This window comes from Malaya genurostris, chromosome 2 (genome assembly GCF_030247185.1).
Source record: "Malaya genurostris strain Urasoe2022 chromosome 2, Malgen_1.1, whole genome shotgun sequence".
In the NCBI taxonomy this organism is placed as follows: Eukaryota; Metazoa; Arthropoda; class Insecta; order Diptera; family Culicidae; genus Malaya; species Malaya genurostris.
Genome location: NC_080571.1, coordinates 250767658 through 250782730, shown reverse-complemented (window position 1 = coordinate 250782730; position 15073 = coordinate 250767658). Strand labels below are relative to the sequence as shown.

The following is a 15073-nucleotide window of genomic DNA, read 5'->3' as shown; positions in this document are numbered from 1 at the left end:
GCTCCACATAGTGCACATTATTATTGTCTTGCGAATTGAATTGCACCCAACTCTTTATAAAACTGGATGTAAACAACATTATTCGTCTTATTGCATTGAAGTAAATGCACCCTTTTAATGTCAAGATGCATTTGCTCCTTAAGCAAACCTTCAAGTTCTCGTATCGAAGGTCGAATTTTGCACTGCCTGAAGTCAACAACAATTGTATTCTTTCGTGTCGGCGGTAGCTTTTGTTCGTTTGGTTCACTCATTTCGAGGTCGTTCTATCGTTCACTACACAATACTGTACTTGGTTTCTTCTGTCCCGAACGTAAGCGGTTTTGTTTGATCGACTGACTTGGATGAGATGTGGAAACAAACTGAATATCAATTATTATGTTAATCGGCATACAGTTTCGAAGATATCGTTTGGATCTTTTGGTGATAGAGTCAAATCTAACAATATATGCGTTTTCCACGGTCACTGTGCTAGCTAGCTAGCAGCGGAAGAAAGAAAATCCCGTGAACGCAAGAGATGTGAACAAATTACTTCAAGCGCAATCCGAACCACTTAAGGTCGATACGGGACCAAACCAAGAAGGTCTATTCTTCCGTCTAGTTCATCAAGCAGACAATGTATGGAAGGCGTCTAACCGTGCAGTGTAATGGATGACTGGACGTACAATAAAGTGGACGCCAAGCACGCCTACGGCCTGGAACTTTTCCTCGACAATTTCCGCTTGGATACTTCAAAAAGTTCCTGAAGAAGAAGGTCGATAAATTTTACCAAGCGATTATGAATGCCAAACTCCGTAAAACCGGAAAAGTCTTTAGAAACAACGAGGAAAAAAGTGACAAGCTGTTTCAAGCTTTTCTCCGGAATGTTAAAAACAGATTTCCGAAAAGAAATATTATAATAAGAAGTGATTCGCTAAGAAGTACCTCGTGTTCCAAGCCATCAATTCATGTGATTTAAAGAACGACATTTACTACACGACCTGGACCATCAACCAGAAAATTGATATAAACAGCAGTGCCCGGAAAAACTTACATCACCTTTTCTTATGTAGCACAATAGTTTCGTTCTGTTTTTGGAGGAATTGGCATCTTGCCATTACACGTCAGAGCTTCGGCCAATAGAAATATTTTTGGTCATCATCAAGCATAATCTCAAGAAAATGAGAAATGCAGCTGGCGCCGAGATGCAATTCAAGGCAAACTGGCATTTTGCGACGAAGAAAGTAACCAAGAAGACTGTGTAAAACGAAAAACCCGACAACTCCCATTTACTACAAGGGAAACATTCTTTTTCGACCAATTTTTGATTGTGAGCTACGACAATATTTGAATGATTAGGTATCGGAGCTTAAGGGGAATTAAAACAAATTCAATGATTTATTCAAAATATGCTACAAATCAAAATATTGCATGTACCTATTCATTAGCATTTTGGTAAATTCGTTCGAAACGAAACTAAGAACTAAGAATGAATTATTGACAATCAGTGAAAGATGAATTGTAAACACACACACGCCCATACAAACTTCGCTGTGCCACAGACACACTGTACGACTTGTGCTTGTTTGGATCGATACTTCGATAGCTTCGAGCTGTGATACATAAACAAATATTTGAAAAGGTCGCAATGCGTTGGAAGACATGCCTTTTAACCTTCAAACCGATGTTTGCAGCGTCATCAAGCGCTACTATGTATTCAGAATCATTAAATCAATTGACAATATAATTTACCTAAATGATGCGAAAGCTGGTCGACTTGAGAGTTGTTCACTATATCGCATACTCGATTCAATATTTACATTTTCCCTTGTACTGCGTTCAGCGCTTATGTCGTCCTCACTCAATTTTCACTATATCACACTGTATTCGCCATCAGTTTTTATGTTCGTTTTCAAATTGACGCGTGTCCTGAATGGAGTAACGTTTTTTGACCTCGTTATTACTTCATGTTCTGATTTTCATACATCGTAGATAGTTACATTTACACAATTCTTATTGGAAAAGGCGAAAAAATATCAACAACTTATTCACATTTGTGACAACCAAACGAACACTTAAGATGAACAAATGCAGCTGTTATAATTTGATGTTAGTTAACTTTAGTTTAAATGTTGAAGAGCATCATTGACTAATTAAATAACTAGTACATTATTATTCGATTAATTCGATTACTCCATTAATATTTTCAACCATTTTGTTACCAATTACAGCAGATTTTACACAATCTCTTCACCTGCCTTGCAAGTCATACATTACTGTGTACTTTTGCGCAACTTTTGTCAGAAGATGAACAAGCACTATCGACGATTTCGAATAACTAATCACAGCGGTGTGTTCTATTCCACAAGCCGGGACTATATGAAACATCAACAACCCACAAAACTTGGCTCAGCGAGCGTATGAATGGGAAAACAGAAGAAAAACACAGTAGAATGTGTTCCGATGACCTGCAGTCATGTTATGTTGATCGGTTACCCCGGTAACCGCAAAGGATAACAATATCACTTCGGTTTATATTTAGTTCACCAATTATAAATCGGTTTATTATCGCGAATCCCGTCGAGTTGTCATTGTAAACAGTGTTTTATAGTATTTTTAACAAATCTGAATTTCAAACGATGATGCCTCCTAACTAACGAACCGGTAAAAACTTACTTGAACTAAACATCGCAAAACAACGTCCATTCACGGCTGGAGTAAGGATACAATTGATTTTTTTAATTTGAATTTCCTCAGCGATGTTATCCAGACTTGCGCAGATATGCTATTTTGCTTCATAAATACTAAATAAAAAAACTTAGCCTTACCTTGTTGACAAGTATAAGTAAAACGTTTCGAAAGGGCCTATCATCAATTACCGAATATTTAATCAGTCGAATCATCGCAGCTGTAAACATTCATCCCATCTATTGAAACATTTGGTTAGAGTGTATCTGTTATCTCAGTTCATCGTGTGGTCTCATAGGATGTGAATCGAACTTTTTCATTGATTTTAGTGACATATTCTAGCCTTTTGTTGTGATGATCTCTCGCTAGGCTATAAAATGAGCACTCGGACACTGTTACCGGTTCATCAATGAAAACCTTCTTAATCCACCATCTTTCTCTTGCCATACAAATAGATTTACTAAAGCATTTATACGAATACGAGGTCTGTTCAAAAAGTACCCGGAATTCTCATTTTCCTAAAAAAATATTTATTTATTCGTCTACATCTATATGGTCCCCCCTAGATATAATACACTTATGCCAGCGTTTTTTCCAGTCTTCGAAACGCCCCTGATAGTCACTTTTTGTAATGCTCTGTAGCACTCTCAGCGATTCTGCCTTTATCTCTTCAATCGATGAAAAACGCTGTCCTTTCATGGGTCTCTTCAACTTTGGGAACAGGAAAAAATCACACGGAGCGATATCTGGTGAATAAGGAGGTTGGGGCATGATTAAAGTCGCATGAGCGATGGTAATGCGTTTGTTTTTTTGATCAAAATTCAGCAGTTTTGGAACGAATTTTGCTGCCACTCGTTTCATGCCCAAAACATTTGAAAAAATATGATGGCATGAGCCAACTGATATGCCAACTTCATCAGCAACTTCTCTAATAGTGATTCGGCGATCATCCATAATCATTTTTTTCACTTTCCCCACATTTTCATCGATTATTGACGTGCTGGGTCGACCGGAGCGTTCATCGTCTTCAACGTCTTCGCGGCCATCTTGGAAACGCTTATACCACTCGTAAACACTTGTTTTTTTCATAGCAGACTCACCGTAGGCTCTCTGTAACATTTCGTACACTTGGTTACACTTTATTTCATTTTTCACGCAAAATTTAATACAAATACTTTGACTCTTCAATTCATCCATTGTTTAAACTAACAAAAATCGCCGAGCTCAAAAAAACACGTCCACACCAGCCGCTACAAGACAGAATGTAAACAATGACTACAGCTGAAAATTTCACCATACATTAGGGACATATGTACCAACACAATAAAAAAAAAATCTGACCACCGGACTCTCCAGACGCGCGCGATTAAAAAATTCCGGGAACTTTTTGAACAGACCTCGTATATCCTCGGAACAAAAACTGTTTGACATTAGCATGATGAGATCACTTATAAGGTTTCATCTGCCGCACGGGCAATGTTCACAATAACTCTTTCAAACATCAATGACCTCGTAGTAGCTTTCAAATAAGTCTAAATTTGTTGAAATCCGTTGAGTAATCCCCGAAAAAATTGAGCCGATAAAAAAGTCCAATTTATGAATTCGGTTCAACCATCTCCGAGAAAATTGAACGGCAAGACGAAAAAGTACGTTTAGTTGTTTACGTCACTTGTACCTTTTTATCTTCGGAAGTGAGAGCTGTTTGAACTTCGAACTTGATTAATGGCCTAATAGTAGCTTTCAAGCGAGTCTAAGCTTGATTCAATCGATTTAGTCATCTCAGAGAAAAATGATCAGTTAGAAAAAAGTACCATAATATCATCAGAAGTGTCAACTATATCAGCTTCGAACTTGATCAATGATCCAAAAGTAGCTTTCAAATGAGCCTAATAAATAGAGTGGTAAGAAAAAATACACACACACACATTTTCCGATCTTGTCGAGCTGAGTCGAATTGTACATAACACCGAGACTCCGTTCAAAAGTCAGTTTTCCCAGCAATTCAATATCTTTTCTATAGAGAAAGGCCAATTCGCGTATAAATCCAACTTGTGATGTGATAATGCCTTTCTCTTCTCATTCAAATAACGTTTTCTTCAGTAAATCAATTTTTAAATCTTTTTTAGATGGATCCCTGATTGAGTCAGATGAATCAACAAAGTGTGTTTTAATGCTTACGTTGTTTAACGGGTGGCAACTAAAATTTTGGAATTTTTTCGAGGCCTGTATGCTCAACAACAAACGAGCTCAGAGCGAACTAGGAGTGTGTATGTGTTAGCTCTCTTTCTTCTCTTTCTGCTAGTATTTTCTGTTTTGTTCATGCTTGCTCAGTTTTGCTCAAAATGCCGTCGAAACAAGAAGTATTTCACGAGCGCATTGTACAGTTCTACGAACTGCACAGAAATCTCGGCAAAAAGTATGCGGTACAAAATTTTAAAAGCAAAAATGTTGCGGCTTCGACAGTTTACAATATCCTAAGATGCCCAACAACTGCTCCTAAGGAAGGTAGTGGAAGACCAGCCAAAATTATGGACGCAAAAGGACTTCGTTCTCTTTCTCGTGCCTTCAACAACAAGGATTCACTGAGTCAATGGGATGCCGCAAAAAAGTTCAACTGTTCTCACCAGTACATCTGCAAAACATTGAAAAGACTCGGAATAAAGTACCGAAAGAAGACACGAGCCCCGGGATATACTGACGAACAGATTTCAACGCTAAATTCCCAATGCCGCTGGTTGATTACAAAAATTTCCGGAAAAAGTTTTGTTTGGACGACGAAAGTTACTTCCCACTTTCGAAGACGCAGATTCCCGCAAACGATCGATACTATTCAACGGATAGTTCTACTGTACATCCAAACATAAAATATTAGTTTAAACATAAGTTTGAACAGAAAGTGATGGTGTACATTGTCATTTCCGAGAAAGGCATTTCTAAGCCGTGGTCCAAGCCATCTGGGTTGGCAATCAATCAAGATGTGTACCAGAACGAATGTTTGTAGAAAGTTTTGATTCCGTTTTTTTCAAAAACATCATTCTGATGGACAATACGTGTTTTGGCCGGAGCAAGCGTCATCGCATTGCGCCAAAAAACACAATCGTTCCTGAATACCCATTCGATCCCATTTGTACCCAAAAACCACAACCCGATAAATCTACCTCAGTGTCGCCTATTCGAAGATTTGAGCTCCTTGGTGTACAAAAATAACTGGAGAGCCACGAATTGCTAACAGTTGATTGGTAAAATCAAGAAATGCATTCGCAAAGTTGACATGAAGGCCGTACAACGTTCCTGTTCCGATATCAAACGGAAGCTTCGCCGAACATCCGATTACGGACCGTTTTCAAATGTTCATTTTTTTTCAACAATGAACAATGTATCTTTAATTTCAATAAATCAGATCTTCTCCAAGTATGTTTGTCTTTTTTTGACAGCTTGGGAAAGAAATTCCAAAATTTTAGTTGCCACCCGTTATTTTGTAATATTCATGGAAAGGAAAGTATCTGCAATAACACTACGAGAAAATTTAGCGAATAGAACAAAGCGGTTTGTCAGTTACGTCACTCATAACATTATTACTAATTAGTAGCATTTATACGATCCTAAGGTTGTCAAATTCGGGTTAGCAATTTCCGAGAAAATGGAGCGGGTTTTAAGAAGTACAGTTTGTATATTGCATCACTTTTATCATTATATCTCCGTAACCAAAGGTTCCAACCATACCATCGACCCCCTCAAGTAAAAGGTAAAATAGAATTCATTTCTTTTTCTAATCATGCTTATATGAGCCTGCCTAGGCTAGCTTTTCCGATCTAAATTTATAACTGGTTCAATCTAGAATACCTATCCGTCTTTTCATTTCATATCTTTCGTCTCTTTCAGTTATTGCTTGCCAAAAAGAACCAATCAAAATCGATATAGTAGACATTATGCGTTAATTGTTAACCAAATAACATAATGGGAAACCATGTTTGAATCCACCTAGTGGTGTTATGATGCCTTTCTCATATAACTCATGTTTTTATAAATATTTTTAATGGATTCCTAAAAAAACATCCTGTTTGTTTGGACGTACACTAGCATATTCTTTTCAATAATTAACAATTTTAACAACTAGAAATTCTTCGTTTTTTGCATTTTCGCTTTAAATGACGGCTTAAAATGTCTCACACATCTCACCCTGTTGATCCGGAACCGAAAATGAGATTCGAACAAAAGTCAAATGCAGTCTATTTAATAGCCATTGACCTTTTTATTTGAGTCTAAGTTTCTGAGAATATGAAGGGAGCTATGTTTTTGAGTTTTTGCACACTATTTTCGGTACTTCCGGAACCGGGAGATTAGTATAGTGGAAATCGGTTCGTTTGGGCAGCAACTAACACAACCTATGAATTGAAACAGTTTTGAGCCAAATTTAGAAGAATTTTTATGTTGTTTTGCATTATCGCTCTATACGTCAGGTTGCCATTTCATTTTCATTCATCCTGTATTTCCGTAACCATAAGTCATTTTTGAAGAAGATTCTTCATCAACTTATAGAAACATAATACTGCTCATTTAAATCTGAGTTTGCGAAAATACGTCTGGCCGTTTCTGGAAAATTGGAGTGATTTCCGGTTAGGAGCACACGAGCACTTTCCCGATACTTACGGAACCAGGAACGATGTTTCGGTATACCCAAACTCAACGTATTTGATTTTTAACCAACCGTGCCTGCCTGATTGAAGAATTATACGGTTATTCGAATATTTTTCGTTTCATTTGTCCGTGTCATGTATAAAAGTACGCTCATGTAAAATAAATTTTTATACTTATCATCATGTAATTCCGGAACCCGTATCCGGCCGGAATTCGGTATTTCGATTGGAAATAGGTTGTAAGATCTTTCATTTGGATCCAAGTTTGTGAAAATTGGATGAGCGGTTTCTGAGAAAATCGAGTGCACTGTTGTTCATTTTGCACAATTTATCCCGTAACTTCGAAACCAAAAGTCGGATCCAAATGAAATTCAGTACGAATCTATGGCCTTCAATTTGAGTCGAAGTTGAAGAAAATCGGTTGAGCGGTCACTAAGGAAATCGAATGCACTTTTTCTTCATTTTTTTACCCCGTTACTACCGAACCGGAAGTCCGATCCGGGTAAAATATAATAGCAATCTAAAGACTGTCCCAGAAAGTATGGACGCACTTTGATTTCGCTATAAATAATTCACAAGGGTTAGATATTCAAATTTTATTCGATATACTGATAATATTAGACTACAACAACAGAATATTATTCTCAATATTTGCTACTTAGCCATTGTAGACTAGCTGGCGCACCTTCTTGCGAACGTTCCTCATTAAATTCCGTACAGACTTCTTGGCGACAAGTTTTGACACTTTTTTCCAATCTTTTTCGAACTGTTGAATGGTTTCGGCTGCCGAGACATGTTTCCTAAGATGTGCCTTCGTCAATGCCCGAAATTCCTCAATTGGTCAAAGTTGTGGGCAATTTGGTGGATTCATGTCTTTTGGGACGAAAGTGACATTTTTGGTAGTATACCATTCTACCGTTGATTTCGAGTAGTGACAAGAATCAAGATCTGGCCATAAGACTTGTTTCGGACTACATTTTGGTTGTTTCTGCTTCTTATAGGTTCGAAGATTCAAACGTTCTTTAGCACGAAGAACATTGACTTCGAGATCACAAAATGTCTGTCTGTGTGTATGTAAGTATGTATGTGTGTATGTGTGTGTATGTGTGTATGTGACAAATAATGTCACTCAATTTTCTCAGAGATGGCTGAACCAATTTTCACAAACTTAGATTTAAATTAAAGGTATTAAGGTCCCATACAAAGTTCCTGAGTTTCATTTGAATCCGATTTCCGGTTCCGGAATTACAAAGAAATATGTGCAAATTTATGAAAACATGCGCGATCGATTTTCTCGGAAATTTCCTTACCGATTTTCACAAACTAAGAAGAAAATGAAAGGTCTTAAAATTTTATAAAAAGTCCTCAAAATGTTGATCCAGATCCGACTTCCGGTTACGGTAATACAGCGCGATTAGTGAAAATTTTCAATTTCATAACTATTTTTTCACAAGCGATAGCTAAACGAGGTGCACATTTTTATAAAACTTACTGCTAAATTAATCTAGATTGCAGATCTTGTTAGTTAGTGAATATATAAAAGATTGTTATGCAGATTGTTAGTTAGTGAATATATAAAACTACTTTGGGGCTACTAGTCCTCGGTTCCGAAAGCACCGATAATAATGAAGAAAATCTCCACGGAAACTCACTTCGATTTCTCAGCAATGGTGAGGCCGATTTTCACGAAATTTGATTCAAATTAAAACTTTTATTGTCTTTAAATATACTGTGCAATTTCATCCTGATCCGACGTCCGGTTCCGAAATTATAGGGCAATGAGTGTCAAAACATTCAAATCGTCATTCAAAATGACGATGCAAAACTAGTACGCGACGGTACGTGCGGCTTTGCTCCGTTGTCACATTTAAATTTATAATTTTCAGGTGAAAAATATTGTAATTTCGAGTCCTTTTATTCAATTTCTACCTATTTGTTAGTGTTATTACAAGATCATGATAACGATGCTTTTCTATAAAAGTGCACTTATTGCCTTTTTCATATAGAAGTTTATACAATCACTTGAAAAATTGACTTGTGAAAAAAGTGTTCTATATCATTCGACACAGTTCATGGAGTTGAGCAATGTATATGCCTGTGTGTGTATGTCTGTGAGTATGTGTTAAATAATGTCACTCGTAAAATAAAAAATCTCGTGGTCCCAAAGGTTGCTATTGAATTTTACACCGTCATTCTCTAGATTTGGCTTAACAAACTGATTCAATTTGTAGGCTGTTCATATATTAGTTACTTACTAAACGAACCGACTTTGGCTATACTGGTTCCAAGTTGCTGTTCAATTTCATCCGGATCCGATTTCCGATTCCAGAACTATAGAGTAAAGTGCGTTCAATCATTTAGTGCGACGATGCAAAAAAAGGTAAAATTCTTATTAACTTGACATAACTGTTTACAAACTAAAAAGGTTATGTTAGTTTATATCCAAAGAAAGTTTCTTATTTTATTCAAGATTGAAAAAAAAATTCACTAAATCTTCTGGTGATATTTTCGAAAATATAAGTAATATGAGAAAGGCATCATTACACCACTAGGTGGATTGAAAAAGGTTTTTGCCTTACTCATATAGAAAGGTTATGCAATCACTGTAAAAATCGACTGTCGACCCGAGGCCCGGAGGGTCGAATGTCATATACCATTGACTCAGTTCGTCGAGTACACAAAATGTCTGTGTGTGTGTATGTGTGTGTATGTGCGTATGTGTGTATGTAACGTTTTTTTGCACTAACTTTTCTCGGAGATGGCTGAGCCGATTATCACAAACTTAGATTCAAATCAAAGGTCTTCCTGAATATTGTTAGGATCCGAATTCCGGTTCCGAAGTTATGGGGTAAAATGGGCAAAAATTGTGAAAATAAGTGCACCAACTTTTTTCGAAGAAGGTTGAAACGATTTTCACAAACTTAAATTCAAATGAAAGCTCTTTAGGTCCCATACCAAATTCCTAAACTTTATTTAGATCTGACTTCCGGTTCCGGAGTTATAGGGTGAAATGTGCAAAAATTGTGAAAATAAGTGCACCAGCTTTTTTCGGAGATGGTTGATCCGATTTTCACAAACTTAGATTCAAATGAAAGCTCTTTAAGTCCCATACTTAATTTCTGAATTTCATTTGGATCTGACTTCTGGTTTCGGAGCAATGGGGTAAAATTGTGCAAAAATATTAAAATATGTGTTCTTACTTTCCTCATCGATGGCGCGACCTCCGGATCGGGAAATATAGGATAAAATGTGTTAAAAATTTTATACCATCACTGAAAAGGTCAAAAAACGTAAAGAAAATTCTAAATCGACCACAAATCTTCTCCAATTCCTAGTTTTTGTCAGGCAAAACAAACCGATTTCGGATATTTTCTCAAAAATCAAAGATAATTATTTTGAAGAATACCACAGTATTATATATATATATATATATATATATATATATATATATATATATATATATATATATATATATATATATATATATATATATATATATATATATATATATATATATATATATATATATATATATATATATATAAGTATGATTGATATGAGAAAGGCATCATTACACCACTACGTGGATTGAAACAAGTTATTTATTTCCTACAACTTCTTTTTGATCACAATTGGTGCACAATTTAGAATTTAACAAGTTACAACTATTCGAAGAAAGCGCATGCAAAAGAACGTCTCTTTCAAAAGTCAGCTCAGAGTCGAGTTGGTCCCTAAATTAGTTCGAAATTTCATCCTAATCGCAGTATGTGAACTCTGATAACTTGGTACTCATTTCTACAGTTCCTTGTTTTTTTTTGATAACTCTTATTACTACATCTGATAGGCTATATATATTCGGATCTACTATACATTTAGCACTACTATACATTTTACTTAGATTTAACACAACCAAAAAATTACTCAATACTAAATTTAATAGTCTGAATGACTTCGGTTAGACTTCAGATCCTAATTAAACTTCGAATGCAGGCCAGTGCTCTTCTGCCCTATTAAATTATGTATGAAACAAGTGGACCCAGGACAACAAGAATAGATTAGAAAACGGTTTACATTGTTGATTAGATTTAGACGGAGGTCTTTTGCATTTCTTAGTCGGTCAAACTTCAACTGCAAATCCATCCTATTTGGAATGAATCTGACGAATTGATTTATCCAATACATCTCATTGCTTGAAATCGACCGAATTCCATTATCCATTAGCAAAATTTGAATGAATCGTATTCTTTTTCAATTGTATGAATGATTTTTTAACCCTACATACCGGAAAAATTGACTTTTTTAAATCAGCTGTTAATATTCACAATCTATTACTACTGAAAAGTACAGAGGTCAAGGAATTATCGTTAAAAACCTTGAACGTTCACACGACTGATCAGTCACCCCTCCGTACGGTTACAATGCCTATTCCGAAATAAGTTGGGCTGATTCGAGGGAAAAACAACAGGTGACACTAATCGATCGTTGCTGGGAGCAACGATTTCCCCTACTTGTTTATTTAACAGCATAACTTGAATGTTACCCACCGACAGTTGATGAGTCTACTAAACAGTTTCCCGTATCAAGTTGTTCGAACTCGATTGGAAAAGGTATTATCCGTGATAAAAAAAAATGTCCAAGAAGCTTGCTTCGGAAGATTCTATCAATAAGGAACAGGAGCCAGGAGTGATCAGCAATGATATGCTCACTAAGGCAATCCTCGAGCAAGGTCACAAAGGCGAAGCCGGCAGATTGGCTCGAATGGATCAAGTGCATCTGGAGTGTATTACTGTTATCCGAATAGAGTTTCAAAGTAGGTCATTCCTTAAATTCAACAAATCAAACTGCATAAATCACATGAAATAAATTACAGATATTATGAAAATTGATCACCTTTGGGTACTGAAAAACTTGGAAATTCTCTCGCTTGCATTCAATAAAATCGATAAAATTGAAAATCTTCACCGACTGACCCAGCTGAGGGAGTTAAATCTATCGTTTAACTTTATCGAAAAAATAGAACAACTTGACCAATTGATTCATCTGCGAACACTGTCCCTGTACGGGAATCGAATAACGAAACTGGAAAATCTTGATCAACTTGAGAAACTAGTCATTCTCAGTGTTGGCAAAAATAACATTCGAACACTTAACGGGATCGAACGGTTGCGTTTTTTGAAAGAACTTCGCTCGTTGAATCTGGCCAACAATCCCATAGCGCAGGATAGCTCAAAACCAATAAGATTGTACGTAGCGACTCTTCTACCTCAGCTGAAGTACTATCAGTACGTTTTGATAAAACCGGAAGAACGGAAAGCTGGCAAGGACATGTTCAGGTATTATTTTGTTAACTATGTCTAAAAGTTCGATGTAGTAGTTACTATTACATATTTTGCAGTCGCGAACAACAGGACATATTAGAACATGAAAAAACAGAAATTATCGAAAGAGAACGAATCATTAAGGAAAAATCCGACGAGTTGTACTTATCCAGAAGTTTTGTAGAACATTTGAATGGCCATCAACTGTTCGAATCACTGTTCAAGGATGATTCAGACGGGGAAGCTCTCATGGCCATTGGCGAGGAAGCCCTTGAACTGAAAAACGAGTAGACACGTGGGAGTATGAGAATTGCTTCATATAATAAAAACTTCTTATTTCCAGATACATGTCCGAGGCATACAATTTGACTCAACAAATTTACAAGATTGGCTTGGAGCAATACGAACGGCGTCAGAAAGAAATCCAACTATACAACAGTTGCATTGAAGCCGAAAGAAAGAAAGCTCAAAAACTTGGTCAAGAGTAAGTATGTACATACAGCAGGGTAAATTTATCTCGAGCCGATCGAACTCTGGTTTTGATTTTTCTACCAGCATCATCAACCACTTCTTGAATGTATACAACCGTTTATGTCCCAAGGTCAAAGAGATCGTGACCGGGCTGGAACAGCACTCCTCGAAGCAGTCCGACATGAATGTAGCGACGTCAAATGAGTACAACCCAATGACTGAGGAGCTCGACGTTGCCAAGGATGAGTTCAACTCGGTATTTGAAGATTCCTGGCACACGCTTATGAACATCGAAATGCAACTGTTTGAACGAACCGAAGAGGGCAATTCAAACTTCGAGAATACCATCAAAGAAATGACCAACGAATTTATAGAAAAGACACAGGCCCAGTTTGTGCTGATGCGCGAGGCTGAGATAGTTTTCGGTGATGCCCTAGTCGAAGTTGTACAGCAATTTGTAACATTCCAAGCAGCATCCGGTCATGTCGAAAGCATTCCAGCGGCCTTGCGAGAGGTAATTGCACACATTTAAGTCCGTTGGGTGAAAACAAAGACGCCAGTTATCCTCAGCTCAATTATTACTGGATTCTAATTTTTCTCCAATCGTGTATCCTATCATATAACAAAATTCTTTAATTAAAATCTTCACTAGGCCCTTGAAGACAAGGATGTTATCAATAATCTTGCCGCTGGAATGCGTGACAATCACATGCAGTTGATTGATGCCCGCGAGGATAGATTGATTAGTCGTAGCCGGGATTGGGTTAGAGAATTATGTGATGGAATGCAAAAGTATTATTTTTTAATCTGTTGATGAATATTTTTCAATAATTCTCTTCGACGTTGCAGTTCAGAAATCAAGAGAAACCGCGCCAAAGTGCTGGAAATAACGTACTTCTTAGATCACCACCGACAAGCATTTTTCGCGCTATTTGAAGACGTCATTTCGACTCAGGAAGATAAACAACGCTTGTTTTCGAAAGTTCAGTTTACAATAAACGAATAGACTTTAGGAATTAGAACGGTTAAACATTGTTGTTTCATTATAAAGAAAATGCATATCTTTTGGAATCGATAGAACGATCAATACAATTAATTATTTGAAGATGAATTAATGCAAATGTTGGCCGCGGCTCCGCTTTAGATGGCCCTTGCGCAAGGTCCAGTTTTGGCACTCTCTCTTCAACATATCGGCCGGAATTACACGAATAATGCTACCGGCCCATAATCCACACCGGGTAGCTCTTCCATTGCAATTTTGCTTGTTGACGTATCCATTGAACCATAAATGAACTTCGTCGCTGAACACATTTTTTATAGAAAAGTGGATCTTCCTTCAACTTTGCTAGCGCCCATTCATGATTAAATTTCAGACCAAACTGAACAAATTTGACAATGACACAAGACACGATTCACGCGTGATCTGTCAAAAACAGTGTTGCCAACAATATACCAGCAAAAAAATCATCCTTTATATCGTCTACGAGAGTTACTGCTTACATTATTGCTAAAAGTAAGAAAAATAATTTAGTTATGGTTGAATGGTTTTATTGTTCTCAAAATATTCTTAATGATGATAATGAACAATTTTGCATGCGAGTAAAGTAATGATCGAAGCACTTTTTCCATTCCGATCGAGACACCTCCGAAGCTTGGTTTTTGAATGATTCAACACCATCTTCTGGCGTCGAAATTCATTGACCAAACTTTTTTTTCAGGTGCCGGAACAAAAAAGCGGGTGAGTAATGTCACAGACATAACTGGAGGACGTAAATTCGAATAAATATAACATATACTGAATTTTGAAACTTTTACTGCTTCGCTTCCAGAATTGTAATGGTTCATCTATATTAGTACGACTAATATTAGTACGACATATTATATTATACAAAAATATATCATGTAAAATAATACTTCGAACAATGTTATAATATTTTTTTCGTGGATTAACATACTCAGCAGAAGAAAAACTTCGCATAACAC

The 15073-nt window shown here is 36.7% G+C and overlaps 2 protein-coding genes across 4 annotated transcripts in view; one reads left to right on the top strand and one right to left on the bottom strand.

Moving 5' to 3' along the window:
• Positions 1-2684, bottom strand: part of LOC131429431 (uncharacterized) — a 34225-nt gene extending 31541 nt beyond the window's left edge. For 2 of the 3 annotated variants that reach the window (XR_009229428.1, XM_058593544.1), the window contains exon 1: positions 1729-2682. The gene's annotated coding sequence lies outside the window, so the exon portion shown is untranslated. Of the gene's footprint in view, positions 1-1728 lie in introns of all 3 variants that reach the window. The other variant, XM_058593543.1, reaches the window with a different exon arrangement.
• Positions 2685-11846: 9162 nt separating this feature from the next.
• LOC131432873 (dynein regulatory complex subunit 3-like) lies at positions 11847-14151 on the top strand. Its single transcript, XM_058599432.1, has 7 exons — positions 11847-12111; positions 12172-12634; positions 12697-12906; positions 12963-13103; positions 13175-13604; positions 13743-13882; positions 13940-14151. The coding sequence occupies exons 1-7, from the start codon at positions 11931-11933 to the stop codon at positions 14094-14096; spliced, it is 1722 nt and encodes a 573-aa protein (XP_058455415.1). The 5' UTR covers positions 11847-11930; the 3' UTR covers positions 14097-14151.
• The last annotated feature ends 922 nt before the right edge of the window (positions 14152-15073 follow it).

Excerpts from the sequence above, each read along its gene's own strand:
- LOC131432873 (XM_058599432.1), top strand. The coding sequence starts at position 11,931 with ATGTCCAAGAAGCTTGCTTCGGAAGATTCTATCAATAAGGAACAGGAG. Across the intron at positions 12,112-12,171 it reads TATCCGAATAGAGTTTCAAA|ATATTATGAAAATTGATCAC; the intron begins GTAGGTCATTCC and ends AATAAATTACAG. Across the intron at positions 13,104-13,174 it reads GCTCAAAAACTTGGTCAAGA|CATCATCAACCACTTCTTGA; the intron begins GTAAGTATGTAC and ends TTTTTCTACCAG.